Genomic DNA, 16546 nt, shown 5'->3' on the forward strand with positions numbered 1-16546 from the left:
AGATAGGGATTACCAGGCAAATCATAGTGATCATGACCTCCATTGGTGTTCTTTATCTGGCTCCTAAATGCACAGTATTTTTCTTAAAAGCAATTTAAAAAAATTTTGAAGATAGGAGAAAGGAAGAGAAAGCAAACTTAAACAGCCATCCTACCCTACCCCCTGATTGACAACTTTGGGATGTTCTTCCATCTGAGAGGATTTAAGGGTCAAGGGGAGTTGGAGAGAGGAGATTCTTGGTAGTGACCTGTACAGTATACTTTGTGGGCATAACAATCCCCGGGGCCTCATGTCCACCATTTCCCGGGGTCCACACCCCACCACACCGCAGAGGTCAGAACACTGGGGGTGGAGTGGGACCCAGGAATCAGCCCTCAGGCCACTGGCTATCGGAAATTGGGGGGAAGGCCTTACTTTGGGAATAGTAAATTCCCAGCCAGCTCTCCTCTCTGTGGTGATCTCTTGGGGAACCCAATTTGCATCTGCACAAAGCCCAGTGTTCTCTCTGCATTTTACCGGCCCCTTTGAGGCAAGCTGGCTGCCCACCTCCGTAACCAGTACACTCCCTCAAGCCTCTAATTAATCCCAAGTAAAGGAGCCCTGGTTCTTTGTCACCGGGAACCTTCAGTTCTCCTCTGGGAGGGGGAGGAGGTGGCAGCGACAGCGACAGCAGCAGCAGCAGCAGCAGCAGCTGTGTGACGCATCCCCAAGTCAGAGGCTTGGAGGCTGTGTTAGCGTAAGGAAATGCGCTGACTTGCTCAGTGAGAGGGGCTCTTTCTGTCTTGTCTAGAGCTGAGGATGAAGCGGAGAGCATCAGACAGAGGGGCTGGGGAAACGTCGGCCAGGGCGAAGGCTCTAGGAAGTGGGATTTCTGGAAATAATGCGAAGAGAGCTGGACCGTTCATCCTGGGTAAGCCTCTCCCCTCCGGGTGAGTGGGTGCTGGGGCAGGGGCAGGGCGCACTGGCATGCACAGTCTGACCTGCGGACGTGCAGAGTGAATTGACACACCCACCACAGTGTGGGGTCCTGACCAACGCTGGGTCTGGCCCAGCCTCACCGCCTTAACTAGAGGCTGTTTATGGCAGTGGGAGACCCAGAGCTTTAGGTCACCCTGTACCAAGAGTTGTCACCTTTGTTGGAGAGACACCAGCCTTAGGTCAGTCTTAGCTGAGAGCTAGACTATCTGTTCCCCTACGATGTCATCCATGGGAAACACAAAAGCTGCATTGAATCCCAAGGGCCACCCAAGTCACTTTGTGGACCACTCTTGGAGAGCATAATTAATTTCACACAGTGGTCAATATAGCCCCTGAAACTTCCTGTAAAGTTGGCACAGAAATCCTGTAGAATTGGGTATTCCCAGTGGTCCCGAGGAGCAGCTGGGCCTTCTGCGTGATGTTAGAGGTCCAGCAAGTCCTGGTTATTTATGCCCAGGGTTGCAGGTGGGGTGGGCTCTGAGGACCCTGACTCCCTAGCAGCCAGAGGCTGGGTGTGAGTTTTGCTGGGGGAACAACATCTGGATTTATGGATACAAGAGAGTTCCAGCTGCAGTCATTCAGTGAGTCAGTGGCGCTCACTCTGGCCAGACCTGTGCTGTTTGCCGGGGTGCAGCTGTGTATGCGACAGACCAGTTCCTGCCCTCACAGAACTTAACATTCTGGTTGCAAAAAGAAACAGTAAACAGCACACAAGATCATCACTGGAAGGTCCGGTAGGTGCCTTTAAGGAAGTAAACAAGGTGATGCGAGTAAGAAGGACCAGGAGATAGTATAGACAAGGAAGGTTCTGTCTAGGAGATGACATTGAGCTGACACCTGAGGATAAGAAGGAGCCAGCCATGTGAAAAGCAGGAGTAAAGCATTCTAGACAGAAGGAACAGCAAATGCAAAAGCCCAGAGGCAGTAAAGGCCTTAATGTCTTAGGAATTAAGAAGCCAGTGTAGCTAGAGCCATGGTCGGCAAATCGCGGCTCTCGAGCCACATGTGGCTCTTTGGCCCCTTGAGTGTGGCTCTTCCACAAAATACCACGTGCGGGCGTGCACATACAGTGCGATTGAAACTTCATGGCCCATGCACAGAAATCAGTATTTTGAGGAAGAGCCACACTCAAGGGGCCAAAGAGCCGCATGTGGCTCACGAGCCACGGTTTGCCGAGCCGCAGTTTGCTGACCACTGAGCTAGAGTGTGGTGAGTGGAGTAGGGAAATACAACCAGGTAGGAAGATGTGTAGGAACCTAATCATGCATGACCTTGGATGTCCAGAAAGGAGTTTTGATTGCATAGTAAGAGCTGTGGAGCACTGTTACAAGTTGTTAGCAGTGCAGTGACATGGTGACATCATCGGCTTTATGCCCTGAAAGCTCAGGCAGGGTGCTCTCACAGGACAAGCAGTATACTTCTCCAGAAATACACAAGTTTCCAAAAGCTGGTCCTTGGACCGGGGCCAGGTGGCTATATCAGGCTACCGTGGGAACCTGTCAGAGCTGTGGTTTCCTGGATTCTACCCTGGAGTTGCTGATTCAGAGGGGCACGTTGTAGCCGGGAGCTCTTTTTTTGACACATGCTCCTCAGAGAGTCCAGCCTGCACCCACTGTTGAAAACCCCTCTTTTTTAGAATGGGATTGTAAAAGCCAAGTGTACCTCAGGCAGATGCACACATACCCTCCATTTTTGGAGGGGAGACCATGAAACTCTCCCCCAGGAGAGCCGTTGTTGGGGGAGTTGAGTGGTGCCCTCTGAGGAGAAGAGCGAGCCAAAGACCAGGTGGTGATGGTGCCACTCTAGATAGGCTTTTGAGCAGTAAGCAGCTGATCTCTGTGCCGCAGGTCCCCGTCTGGGCAACTCACCGGTGCCAAGCATTGTGCAGTGTCTGGCAAGGAAAGATGGCACAGATGACTTCTATCAGCTGAAGGTAAGTGAGGCACCTGAGCCAGGGTCCCAGGGACTCGGCCATCCTGCCAGCCTGGCTCCCTTTTCTCTCCCTTCACACCTGCACCACTTGTGAGCAAGAGTGGCACTATTTCTTCCCGAGAAACAATCAAGTTCACAGCCTCTCTCTGAACAACTCTTGATTTAACGAGCTTTATCTGCGCATAAATTACATTGCCATCACATTAAGAAAAACTGTTGCACTTCGTAGGTGTGTGTGTGAGTGTGTGTGCAAGTATTGCATGGGAGAATGTGACCCCCTGCTTTTCCTGCTCTGGTCACTCTGCTCTATAAAGTAAGGTTTTTTGGGTTGTTTTTCTTTTTGTGTGTGTGTGTGCCTTCCTAAAGATCCTTACCCTTGAGGAGAGGGGGGACCAAGGAATAGAAAGCCAAGAGGAGAGGCAAGGCAAGATGCTGTTACACACCGAGTACTCTCTGCTCTCCCTCCTCCACACACAGGATGGCGTGGTTCACCACCACGGGCTCTTCCAGGTGAGTGGCTGCCTATTCCCTCCTTTCCCTGACCCCCCACCTTGGGCTGGCACTTGCTAGGACCACACCAGTACTTGGAGCAGCTCACCCTTGTGACCCCTGCGTGCTGGGTGTGTCATGACTTTCTGGGCCGAGCGGGCTAGAGCAGCAGTTGCCAACCTTTCATTCCTCACGGACCACCAGTGGTCTGTGGATCACTGGTTGGTGACCACTGGGCTAGATGTCAGACTGGGTCAGCCCCACAATCCTGCTGTGATGATCACAGCCTAGCAGGAAGGCACACAGTTCGCATCTTACAGGCTTTCTTTGAAAAGCTGATTTTCTGAGAAAAGAGGAAAGCAGGAAGTCATTTAAAGACACAGGCTCATTCTACTGTTTTGTCAGGAATTGGCCTGGCCAGGGTAGAAGGGAGGGCTGTGAGGAAGAACGGACACTTGGAGCCACCTCAGTTGTTTTGGCACCAACAGTCCTGTCCGCCCAGGCATTCCAGTTTGTTCAACAAGTGTCCCTGAGCCCGTGCCCCGATGTCCCAGGTCCCCCAGGAAAGGTGCTAATTAGCAATGTGTACCCTGAAAAGAGCCCTCCTCAGGGCGGAACTGAGATTGTGTCTTCAGAAGTAGAGAAGCGGCTCAGATGCCCAGGAGGCCGCCTCCTCAGGACTCAGCAGAGCCTGCGCAGTGCCCCTTAGCCAGCCGCACTGGCCAGGGCCCCTTCTTGCTCCGACGGACCTGGCGCAGGAAAGGCAGCATGGCAGGGGGTGCACACAAGTTTTGGAGCCAGCAGTCCTGGGTTCAGGTTGTGTGACCTCGGGCAAGTCACTCAGGTCCCCTGGCCTCGGATTCCTCATCTTTGACATGAGGATAATGACAGCGATGTCCACCTTGTTCAGTGGTGGGAAGATGAATGAGTGTGCAAAGCCCCGAGCTGCCCCGTTTGCACTCTCATTGTGGCTGTTATTTCAGGCAGTAAAAACTCCTTGTCGGCTTGATTTCCCGAAATACAATAAATTAGAATGCCTCTCACCCACACATACACCCCACTGAGGTCTTCATTCTGAGGCACAATTACAGGCAACTCTGAAAACGTGTTTCCCTTAAGCATGAAGTCAAACTGAGGGAGATTGTGATTTCTTAGTATATCCTTTCTGCCAGCTTCCAAAGCTTGGCCTGGGCCATATCATTGTAGACAAGAGAACTGGGGTGATTAGTGTTCCTAGAGTCAGCTGCGTGCCAGACACTGTTGGGTCTCTGGGGAAGGGAGAACCAGCGGTGTGGATGTTCAGTCCCCGGGAGCTCCCAGGGGCTGGGTGACACCGAGGGCCTCCTCACGCTGGTAGGTCCCCGTGTTGTGCCTGTTTTTTTTCTTACTTGAAATGTCTTTCCAGCAAGGGAGTGGGTGCAGAACTTGCAACCGTGGTGTTGGTAGCAGGGCCCACGTACTGAGCCCTGGCTGGGGCGGGGGACTAGCACTCAGTCTGGTTGTCTTATTCCCAGGGACCTGTGAGGCAGGGGTTACCGGCTCCCATTTGCAGGTGAGGAGCCAGAGCTGCCCATGAGTCCCTCTTCCATGTGAAACAGTTGTCTGGGACACACAAAACACTTCACAGACACCACTTGGACATTGGAAGGAAGTGTGCTGTGGTCGTTGCTGGGATCCCTGGAGTGCCGCGGAGGGGAGGGTGTCGAGGGTCTGGGTTTACAGCCTCTACTCTGGACTCAGGGGCCCCTTTGGCTTTAAATGCTCAGCCCTAATCCAAACCCTTAGTATTAGAGTCAAAGCATGAATCTTGTACATGAGCTACTGTAATCTCATCCCCTGCTCGGCCTGGCACTGGTACATGGGAATCCAGGCATTGCCCCATGGTCCACGCTGCCCAGGCCTCAGGCCTTCATCACCCACACACATGCAGGCTTCTCCCCGGCTCCCTCATTGCTTTGTTTGGCTCCAGAGGAGAGTCCCAAAGCCCTGGCCCCAGTTCCATCAGCCCCCTTGCCTCCCAGGACCGTACCTGTGAAATCGTTGAGGACACAGAATCCAGCCGAATGGTTAAGAAGACAAAGAAGCGCATCTGCCTTGTTCTGGACTGCCTCTGTGCGCACGACTTCAGCGACAAGACCGCCGACCTGATCAACCTGCAGCACTACGTCATCAAGGAGAAGAGGCTCAGCGAGCGGGAGACCGTGGTCATCTTCTACGACGTGGTGCGCGTGGTGGAAGCCCTGCACCAGGTGAGGCTGCCCTTCTGCAACCTCTCCTCTGGCCTGACAGCATCCTGGGCTCCACAAGCCACAGAGAGCCACCCTCTGTCCTGCCCTCACCCAGGTGTGCTTGCAGCTGGAACAGCTGGAAGTGTGCAGAAGAAAAGTGTCCAGATGACATGTATGCCTGGGGAGGCACAGTGCTGCAGGCATCAGCCCACCATCCTGGGGTGGGGGTGCCGCAATGGGCACAGAGCAGAGCCCAGAGCAGGGATCCCTCTCAGGCAAGGAGCTAAACATGAGCCTCCTATCTTTGATGCTGACTGTGAGATATCCACTGGGGCCACAGCCTACCTCTGAGCTTTTCCTAGGATTGGAGGTGTCAAGTACCCCAATGCCCAGGTTAGGAGAGCCTCTTGCAGACTCACAGCTTCTGTGGGCCAAGCCTGCAGACTTGGTCTCCAGAGTCAGGAGAGTTCATCTCTGATTCCGGCTCCAGGCAGATGCTTAGTTTTCAATAAGAAGTTTGATAGAGGTGGAGAAAGGACTGGGTTTTCCCACTGGCTGCTGCCCTAAGGGGAGAAAGCTGGGAACCCGTCCTGGGTGGGGCAGAGATTGCCTGAATTCACCTATTACCCCATCCATACACATGGCTAATGAGGTCTTAGAATGGTCCTGGTCTGTCTGGGGCTTACAAATCAAGGCAGAGCCTTAAAAGGCTTGTCACAGAGTTTTATCCCACCTTCCCAAACACCTTGCAGGCTGGGCCGCCCCCAGCCCTCACTCACCTTCATGGTGCAAACCATTTTGTTGTCTTCCAGAAAAACATTGTGCACAGAGACCTGAAGCTCGGGAACATGGTGCTCAATAAAAGGTGAGACCTGCTTTTCTTCATGAGGTAACTGGGGTTGGAGTAGGCTACATGCTGCAGCTACCAGCTATCGCATGCCCGCAGATTCCCAGGGGGATTCTGGCTTAAAACAGCCCACTTCTCGCGGGAATCCCGGTGGTGGGGGTGGGATGCCTGCTTCTGTTTTCTTGCTGCATAGAATGTGAGGAAGAGTCTTCAAAACCACAGACAGAGCTCTGGGAAGGAGTGCAGAAGCCCTCCCTGGTCCATTCATTGGTCATGCCTGGTGACTGTAAACAAGGACAAATGGGTGAAAGAATGACAGATGAGCAAAATAGGTCAAGGTCCCAGGAAGCAGACTCAGATGTGTGCAGGAGTTTTACTGGGGAGAGCTCTCAGGGAGGAGAGGGCGGGATTGGGCAGAGGCAGACATTGAACTCTGGTGCAGTCCTGACATGGTCTCAACCTGGAAAGCTTGAGAGCCAGGTGGCCCTTCAGATGTCCCAGATCAAGGCAAGGGGGCACAGGACCCTGCACCCCTACTGGGGCAGCCACTGACTGTGGCCCATGCCCGGGGTGGGGCATAAGCTTAGGCAGTCTCCTTTGGATAAGGACACTTCCCAAGAAGGACACAGCTACGAGTAGTCAGAAACCAACACTCCCAGCAGCCGGAGAGAGGGCCTTGATCTTGGAAGGGATCTGATGGCTCACCCCGAGGGTTGCAGGAACACAGTCAGGGCTCCTGCGCTGTGACCACCCCAATGCCTCAAGCCTCTTTGTTTCCGCGATGGATTTGCTTCCAACTCTCAGTTCTCTAGGCCCCTTCATTCGGGGAAGGTAGTCCAGAGGTCAAACCTCTCTTGAGTAATGCCAGTGAGTGTGTGTGTGTGTGTGTGTTTCCTCTGATTGCAGAACACCAATACCTCATTCAGACCCCTCGTCTTGGCAGCAGCCCTTTAATCTGAGAATCCCTTCTGTGCTGGTCAGACGGAGGTTCTGGCCCCCTGTCCCTTGACTCCCAGCTCTTCTGGAAGAGGGCAGAGTGGCATGGTGCAGAGAGACCCGCCCTGAGTCCAGGGCCCACCCCTGTCCTCTCCAGACCTTGCTTTCATCCTTTCAAAGTCAACCTGGAGGCGCTTCCACCCCTTCATGCCCCTCAGGCCAGGCCCTAACTGCAGCTGGAGAGGCAGGCAGACAAGCTGGAGGACTTGCCCGGTCCTCACAGCAGAGGGTGCTCCCGGGGAGGAAACGGGAGAAGTGTTTGCCGAGCAGCACAGTGGCAAGTCCGCCCTGCTGTGGATGAAAGGCACGGGTTGAAATCTGAAATCCCCTTTTGGGGTTATGTGAGGTTTGCTGTGGGTTCCTCTTCCTCCTTTCTTTTTGGGTAGTCAAATTGCACACCAAGTTCCTAGAAAAGGAGAATAACACTGTGGTAGCCCAAAGGGCCATAGCTAAAGAGTGACTCACTCAGAGCGGATCCTGCTGACACAGAGCTCCCTTCATCCCTCACTTCCCTCGCCCTTCTGCCAGGACTGACGAGCCTGGGGGGTCTGGACTCCCAGGGATCTGTGCACCACCCGGCCAGCTTGGGCGGTGGTGGCCCGGCGGGAGTGTCGCCAAGCTTCAGGAGGTCTTGGAGCTGACCATGTGGCTTCCTGTGGGAGAGGCTCCAGGGTCCTCAGCGGGCAGAGCAGTGAAAGCCAAGTGGACCCTGCTGCCCACCCTGCAGAGTCTCTGGCGCATTTTCCTCCAGCCTCCCCTTCCCCTCTCCCCACCCCCCACCCCAGCAGAGGCACGTGGGCTCCAGTGCCTGTGGACACAAAGTGGCACCTCTCCTGCCCCTCAAACATGGTGCCTTTCCCAGGGTTCTCCTTTGGCAGCTTCTGCCCACTGTCGGGGGATGACATGCTAATCTGCGCTAGCAGTTAGTAATCAGTGACTGTTCGCCAGGCCCTGGGCCCAGTGCTTGCCCTGAGATTAAGTTCTTATCTTGTTAAACCCTAACACAGTCCTGGGAGTTAGGTGCTAATATTTTCCCTGTTTCACAGACAAGGAAATTGAGGTTTAGCAAGATACTAAATAGCATGCCCAGGACCACACAACTAGGGAGTGGCAAAGCTAGGAACGGAACCCAGGATCTGACTCCCAAGCCCACCAAACTGCCCACTGCGCTGTCCGCCCACAGTGTCCCCAGCCTCAGAGAGCGCCTGCAGGAGGCGCTGCAGCTGCCAAGCCATCTCTGAGCAGGGAGGAAACCCAGTGCCTCTGCTCTGGGGACCATGAGCTTGAGAGGCTGGGCAGTCTCACATTCAGGACAGTGACATGGCGGTTCAGAGCGGGAGCCATCCACAGCTTGATGTGCAGTGATCCTTGCCTGGACCCTTTGCCTGCTCTCTCGGGCTCCAGCTGCCCTAGGGCCACCAGTCCGACTTCTGTGGCATCTGGCGGGCGGGCCTGTGTGGCGAGGAGAGTCGACATTTCCATTCGGAATGCAGAGCACAGACTGGCCTTTGTTTTGCACCAAGCCCTGTGCCAGCAGAATTCCCCGGAGAGCTGAAAGGCTCGGGAGCATTTTGGACGCAGCTTCTGGGGAATTCCGCCCTCAGCCCCACACGACCTGCACTCTGAGTCGACTCCCCTCCATCCTCAAGAGGCGGCCCTTGTGCTGCGTCCCTGCCAGCAGCTGCCAGCAGAGCTGGCAGTAGCCCCTGCTCGTCTGTGGGCAGAGAAGCACCCCTCCTCACCTGCTGTCCCCAGTGGGGCAAAGAAGCCTTCCCTGGCCTCTTGGAAGGGGACTGCCCCCTAAACCCGCCCCCGCGGGATGTGAGGTGTCCTCTCTGGGCAATTTTGTTCACGTGGTGAAACTCCCAGAAAGGATCAGAGCCCAGAGCTGCTCTCAGCCACGACTCCAATGGGGGATCCATGGCTTTCTAGGTCAGGGGAGAATCTGAAGGGCAAGGCGGGGAATGAGAGAGTTGGGGACTGTCCAGGACACAGTGGGCACCTGGGTTAGTCTACAGGGCAGGCCCTAGGGTCAGACAGACCCAGTGTGGATCCTGTTCACTGCACACTAGCTGTGTGACCCTGGACAAGTCCCTGCACTTCTCTGTGCCTTAGTTGCGTTGTCTTTGAAATCCCTCCTAAGCGTGTGTGGGTTGAATGAAAAGTCATCACCAGGCACTGAGGCCAGTAAGGGCTCAGTACGCATTCGCTTTTCAGACTGTCAGTGATGCGGACTGATAATGACATGGGGTGACCAGAGAACTCAGCAGACGGAGACAAAAGTGGCACCTAAGGGTGGGCCCCACAGCTCTGTGGGCTTTTCCTCGTGTGGAAATGTGGGAGCTGAACTATCCCTGATCACTCCCAACCTAGACGTGATGTGAGGTTGTCTGGGGACTCCCTGCAAATTGTTCCGAGCCCTGAGCTGCCCCCCCCCACCATCCCCCGAGACTCAGCTAGGGAAGTAGGTTCAGGGGAGCTCCCCTTAAACACTCGGGTCAGAATGACTCCGATCCCTGCCTGGACGGCTCAGCAGGTGGCAACCAAGAGTGAGTGCCAGAGTCAGCACCACGGCATGCTCCACACGGCCCGGGAGGGCAGCAGGGCCTGGGGAGCAGAGGGTGTGGGCAGGAGGTGAGGGCAGCAGGGGTGTCATGGGAACCAAGGTGTGTTCACTCTCTGCCTCCCACCCCCAGGACGCATCGGATAACCATCACCAACTTCTGCCTCGGGAAGCACCTCGTGAGCGAGGGGGACCTGCTGAAGGACCAGAGGGGCAGCCCCGCCTACATCAGTCCCGACGTGCTCAGTGGTAGGTGCGGGCACCGGCAAGGGACCCAGGCCAGCACACGGCCGTGCTCAGCCGTAGGTGTAGGTGCGGGCACGGGCAGGGGGCCCAGGCCAGCACACGGCCGTGCTCAGTGGTAGGTGTAGATGTGGGCACAGGCAGGGGGCCCAGGCCGGCACACGGCCGTGCTCAGCGGTAGGTGTAGGTGCGGGCAGGGGTAGTGGGCCCAGGCCGGCACACAGCCGGCGCCGGAGCAGTTCACTCCTTCCGCACACCCTGTCTGTGGGCTTCCTGGTATCTTCAGCCAGTACTGTCTTGGGGGCTCAGGGAGGAGGAAGACGGCAGTGGCCGCACCAGTGCACTTTGAGTTACTCTCTGAGATTAGTGCTTGGCAGGGAAGATTTCTGTGCGTGTAAATAAGGCACTTGAAGGACTCCCCAAGGAAGTGACATTTGAACTGAGACGGGAGGGATCAGTGGGAATCATGGGGAGTGTGACTAGGTGGAGGCAGCACAGCACATTGGAGAACCGACTGAAGGCCCTGTGGTTGCTGCTCAGAAAATGAGCCTGGCTCAAGGCCAGGGAGGTGGGCAGGGGCCAGACCGTGAAAGGGCTGATGGAGGCCTTACTGAGAAACAAACGTCATCCTTTATTCCAAATGCAAAAGGAAGCCATTGAGCAGGTCTTCACTGAGGGTGCCAGGATGAGATTTGCATTTCAAAGACATCACTCCCTTCTTTCTCATTCACTCACTCATTCTGCTGGTATTCCTTTTTTACTGATGAGAAAACTGAGGCTCCAAGAGATTAAATCTCTTGTCCAAAGTCATAGCTAATAGTAACTCCGGAGGCTGCTCAAGCCCAGGCTCCTGTTTCACCAGTGGTTTTCTTTCCTTTTCCCGCTCATTCTTTACCAAATTGGGTCTCTCATCCTGCCCCTGTAGGGGACCAAGGATTTGTATCAGCTGCTGTCTGTTCCATGTAAAGAAGGCCCAGGGTTGTCCCCGGGGTGTGTAACCACCAGCACACACAGGCGTCCCCTCCTCACAGTAGCAGAGTCATCCTTGCCTTCCTGGGAAGCCGGCTGCTGTCATTTACCATAAGCATCTGTAGTTCCCTTGGAGGCCTCCCCAGCCCAGGCTTCTGCTGGAATGCCAGGGCTACCCGCCTGTAGAGGGTAGTGGTGCCACTCTCCAGACCTGGGGGGTTTGGAATCCCTTCGGCCTCTGCTGGAGGACTCTCTGGGCAACCCCTGTCCAACTGGACACCCTCCATGAGAATCCCCAAAGCATCTCTAGGTGACAGGAGCCAGGAGGAACAACCAGGTCTGTGGGGTGTGCAAGCCCGGGGGTGGCAGGGCTCTCTGGTCAGGACTGTCCTTAGCAATGCCAGGCTACGGTGGTCTCCATGTGCCCACATGCCCACCCAGGGCAGCTGGGGTAATAAGGGCCAGGCCAGGCCCTTTCCTGAACGCCCCCGCTCCTTCCCCCCACCCACCCCCTCAAAAGTCCAATTGTAGCAGTCACTGGCTGCTGCCCATGGCTTCTCTCTCTGGTCCTTCCAGACTCATCCCCATCTTGTAGGATGAAACAGAGACACCCACTGCACCAGAAAGAGACCCAGACTGGGAGACCAGGGCCTGGGCTCTGACACTGGCATTGCCAATTAACCAGCTGTGTGATTTGGCCTTCACCCCCTCTCTGAGCCTCAGTCTCCTCACGGAAACGGCCCTGCCTCCCACGTTGTTCAGATGCAGGGGTCCTCAAACTTTTTAAACAGGGGGCCAGTTCACTGTCCCTCAGACCATTGGAGGGCCAGACTATACTTTAAAAAAAAACTATGAACAAGTTCCTATGCACACTGCACATATCTTATTTTGAAGTAAAAAAACAAAACGGGAACAAATACAACATTTGTATTTGCATGTGGCCCGCGGGCCATAGTTTGAAGACCCCTGGCTCAGAGGATGAAGTGTGATGCTTACGTACAAGCCTGCATGTGGGTTCTGGTCGCAGGTCTGCTGCTCCATTTGTTCTGTGTGCCAGGCATAGCCCGGGCCTCGGGCGTGGAGCTGGGTGAAGGCAGTCATGGCCTTGCCCTTGTCGAGTTTATGGTCTGGTTAATAATGGGGACCTTGGGAGAGTTACTGACCTCTCTGGACCTCAACTTTCTCATCTGTAAAGTTGGGAAGCTAATAACACCTACTTCATTGGGTCCCTGTGGGATTAGATGAGGCCTTAACTTCGTGTCTGGCTCAGCAAACATTAGCTGGCATCATCATTACTAAAGGAAAGCTTGAGGGTTAGTGTTTCCCCAGAAGCCAAAGTTCAGGGAAAGGTCGCCTGCTGGTCAGAGCTTGTCTGCTAGAGGCGGCACCGGCTGTCATCTCAGTCCAGGGCAGCTCGGGCTGGCGCGGTTCCCCACCCTCCTTGGCTGAGGCTCCATCTGGGGCATCTTGGCGGGGACCACCTTCCCACTGCTGCAGGAGAGGCAGTACCCTCTGTGGAGCGGCACAGAGCTAAGGCAGTGGGTGGCCCACTGGGCTCACTTGGTGGAGCAGGGCCTGGGAGCAAAGGTCAGCATCCGTGTTGGAAAAGGGTGGGGCCGTGCTGCCTCAGGGCGAGAGTTGGCCCGGGCTCATCTGCACACAGCTGCCTGCTGCACCAGCCTCAGCTGCCTCATGGGGTCGGTGCCACTTAGAGAAGAAGTCACAGGCTTGGTGAAGGGGGTCCGTGGTACCTTTTGAAGCGCAGGCTGAGGTCTGACAGCGCCTCGGTGCACAGTCCCATCCCCTTGACCTTCAGTGGGCCAAGGGGGGCCCTTGGGAACCAGTGTCCTCCACCCCTAAGGCATCTCCAGCCACCCAGGAGGCTTGGGGACCCAGCGGAGGTCGTCCCGGCACTGCCTGGTGCCCAGCAGTGTCTCCTCCACATGGGAGGGCTGAGTTGTGTCCGGGGAACCTGGTGCTGCGGAGCCTGCTGGTGTCCCAGGCACTGGGCAGGGGCGTTTTGAGAGCTGGCGTTGTTCCCACATCCTAGGTGTGGAGCAGGTCAGGCAGCGGCTGCGTGTGGGAGGAGCTCTGCTGTTGAGGGTTGATGGACAGATTGCCCTGGCAATGGGAGAAGCAGGGTTTTTTCATCAGCCATGTGACCTTGGACAGATCACATCCCTGGGCCTCATTTTACTCTGTGGACAAACAGAAAATATCTAACTCACAGAGCTATGCTAGAGGTTTAATGAGATAGAAGTGTTTCTTCCAGTGTTAGCACCGAGAGTTGACCCAGCTGGACAGTCATTCCCTTCGCCAGTGAGAGCCCATGCGGGGTGCAGGACGCGGCGGGGAGCGAAGCAGAGGCCCCTGCATGTGAAAACCTGCCTTCCCATGGGGAGACGGGGGAACAGACAAAGAAAGGGGTCCTTACAGGTTGTGCTCAGTGCTCTGAGGGAACCGTGATGCATGTGGCTGACTTGTCCAGAGCCGCACAACTTTGTTCCACATGCACATTGGCCACCTGCTCTGTGAGCCGCTCTGCTAGGAGCTGGGCCGAGAGCTGGCAGCCCGGCTGGTGCCTTGAGGAAGTGGCAGGAGGCATGCCCGAGGTGGGGTATCGCCCTGCCAAGCTGGGTCTCCAGAGCAGGAGCTGAATCTGCCTGAAGAGGCGGCGGAGAGGGGGGAGGACCGGGTAAGAGCTTGCTCTGGGAGGAAGAGGGGGCAGGGTGACCAGAAGTGAGGGTGGTAAGGTAGAGGGGTCCCTAGATAGACTTCAGCAGGTAGCTGGTAAGCGGAGGGAGGCCAGGGCTGTCTCTTTCCGGGGTGTGTGCTAAGTGGTGCATCTGTGTGCCCATAGGCCGGCCGTACCGGGGCAAGCCGAGCGACATGTGGGCGCTGGGCGTGGTGCTGTTCACCATGCTTTACGGCCAGTTCCCCTTCTACGACAGCATCCCCCAGGAGCTCTTCCGGAAGATCAAGGCCGCCGAGTACACCATCCCTGAGTGAGTCCGGGTCACTGGGGAGGGGATGGAGGCTCATGGGGCAGAGACAACACAGTGAGGTTTGGAGTCCTGGGTCTGAGACCCAGGCCGGCCCACCCGACCTAAGCCTCCCCGTCTCCGTCTCCCCCATCAGGGACGGGCGGGTTTCTGAGAGCACCGTGTGTCTCATCCGGAAACTGCTGGTCCTCGACCCCCAACAGCGCCTGGCTGCCGCCGACGTCCTGGAAGCCCTCAGTGCCATCATTGCGTCGTGGTGAGTGACTGGTGCCGGGCTGGGTCCTGCCCGTCCTGCCAGGAAAGAAGCCTGAGGCTGGGCCTGTTTCTCTGCCAAGCAGAGTCCAATTTCCAGATTCTCCCCAGGGGAGATTGGGAGGGTCCTGGCAGCCTTGGCTCTAGCACCTCCTGCCTGCCAGTGATGCCGGTGATGGAGGGCAGTATCTCACTGAGTTCTGACCACACACAGCCTGTGAGGTAGAAATTGTCCCCTATTTTTGGATGAGAAAACTGAGGTTTGGAGAAGCAGAGTTAATCACATCAGGAAGGGGCTGAGTTGGGACCCAGGTCTTTTGACTTCAACCAAGTCTTAGAGCAGTGAGGACCGGGGAGCAGGGGCTGGGGGCTGCTTGGAGCCGAGCTGACGTGTGATGTGACTGCCTCCCCTGCAGGCAGTCCCTGTCGTCTCTGAGCGGGCCTCTGCAGGTGGTCCCTGACATCGACGACCAAATGAGCAATGCGGACAGCTCCCAGGAGGTGAGTTGGGAAAGGCAGACAGGTTGTTACCCAAGTCCTGGGGACCAGCCTCTAAGGAAGGCAGGCTGGGCAGGGACCGAAGGTGGCGGCTCCCAGCAGGCCGCAGGGCCTTCTCAGCTTTGTCCCCAGCTCTTAGAGTGGGAAAGGGAGACCTAAGTCCTCGCCCTGTGCTGCCTGGGGCCTGCCTCGTCCAGCTCAGTTGGCAGCTCTGTGGCCTGAGAGGGCAGCTGAGGTGCAGGCCCCACAGCGGCCCAGCCCGGCCCTCCCTCAGCTTCCTCTTCCTGCCATGGGCTGGCCCTTTAAACAGTCACATTTCTCTGCCCCTCTGACTCACATGGTTCTCTCAGCCTTCCTGCTTTTCATTTTCCAAATGATTCATTTTCTCCCCGTTTTCTCTCTTCCTCTGTTCCCCACACTGGAGAAAGTGCTGGGCCCAGAGTGAGGGCAGAGACCTGGGCACAGGCAGCTTCTGGGTGATCTTCGGGCGCCCCCTGGAGGACAGAGGTTGGCCAGGCCCTTGGGAGGGATGTACTGGGCAGGGAGCACCAGGAGGCACCAGCCTGGGGCCACAGCAGAGCCCCCTGGCTCTGGGAAGAGAGTCCCAGGCTACCCCCAGCTCCCACCGGCCAGGGTGTTCAGCAGCTGAGAGTGGTCACCAGTGGCACATGAGGAATGCCCAGATGGCACGTCTCGTTCAGTCCTGTGTGGCCTGTGCTCTTATCCACGTTTGCGTTTCACAAGTGGGAACTGAGGTTCAGAGATAGGTTTCCCAGAGCCACACAGCTGGGAAGTAGTGGAGCTGAGCCTTGAATCCCAGTTGATTCCATCGCCCTGCATCCCCCTCAGCTGATCAACATCGGCACCTTCCGCTCAGTCTGTCCTGTCTGCCTGGGCCACGCCAGCTGTGGGGCAGGATAAAGCTCGGCTGCCCCAGGCCCCTTTTTTTGTTAATCCTCACTGAGGGTATTTGTTAGCGAGAGTGGAAGGGAGAAGCAGGGGGAGAGAAACATTGATATGAGAGAGACACACTGATTGGTTGCCTCCTGCACGTGCCTGGACCAGGGCTAGGGATCATACCTACAACCCATGTATGTGCCCTCGACCAGAAATCAGACCCGCCACCCTTCAGTGCACAGGCTGATGCTCTAGCCACTGGACCACACCGGCCAGCCCCAGACCTCTTTTTTAACACTCGCCCTGCACCGGCCCCTCCCCGGTGCTTGACAACGTCTCTGAGGGGAGATTACTGTCCACTTCGCAGGCGAGGAAGCCGAAATGTCAGTCAGTGAGTGAGTTAGGAAGGGGAATCTGGCTCAGATCCCAGGTCTGCTTCAGTCGGAGTGACACCCAGGGTGGCCAGCAAGGCAAGGTCCAGGTCGGCTGAGGGGCTTCAGGGGCCCACACACTCTGCCTCAGCTGGATGGGGTCCCAGGGTGTGGGGCCTGGGGACGGACCTCTGGAGCCAGGCGATCTAACACTCAGTCCCTGCTCTTCTCTGTCCATCGCCCCCACTCCTCTCCTGTCTCTCTCTCTCTCTCTCTCTCTC

At 56.3% G+C, this 16546-nt stretch overlaps 1 protein-coding gene across 1 annotated transcript; it reads left to right on the plus strand.

Moving 5' to 3' along the window:
- Positions 1–761: 761 nt before the first annotated feature.
- On the plus strand, positions 762–15959 carry STK40 (serine/threonine kinase 40). The gene is made up of 9 exons (XM_006777294.2): positions 762–910; positions 2826–2911; positions 3277–3420; positions 5421–5648; positions 6440–6492; positions 10167–10282; positions 14106–14250; positions 14384–14503; positions 14916–15959. Exons 1-9 carry the CDS (start codon positions 799–801, stop codon positions 15154–15156), a joined length of 1245 nt encoding a protein of 414 aa, XP_006777357.1. The 5' UTR covers positions 762–798; the 3' UTR covers positions 15157–15959.
- The last annotated feature ends 587 nt before the right edge of the window (positions 15960–16546 follow it).

The sequence above is a fragment of the Myotis davidii genome, unplaced genomic scaffold (genome assembly GCF_000327345.1).
Source record: "Myotis davidii unplaced genomic scaffold, ASM32734v1 scaffold88, whole genome shotgun sequence".
Lineage (NCBI taxonomy): Eukaryota > Metazoa > Chordata > Mammalia > Chiroptera > Vespertilionidae > Myotis > Myotis davidii.

What these genes read in the sequence shown, in the direction of transcription:
- STK40 (XM_006777294.2), top strand. Translation starts at nt 799, where the DNA reads ATGAAGCGGAGAGCATCAGACAGAGGGGCTGGGGAAACGTCGGCCAGG. An exon ending in ATGACTTCTATCAGCTGAAG is followed by an intron (nt 2,912 to 3,276) that starts GTAAGTGAGGCA and finishes GCCTTCCTAAAG; the next exon opens with ATCCTTACCCTTGAGGAGAG. An exon ending in GCCGAGTACACCATCCCTGA is followed by an intron (nt 14,251 to 14,383) that starts GTGAGTCCGGGT and finishes CTCCCCCATCAG; the next exon opens with GGACGGGCGGGTTTCTGAGA.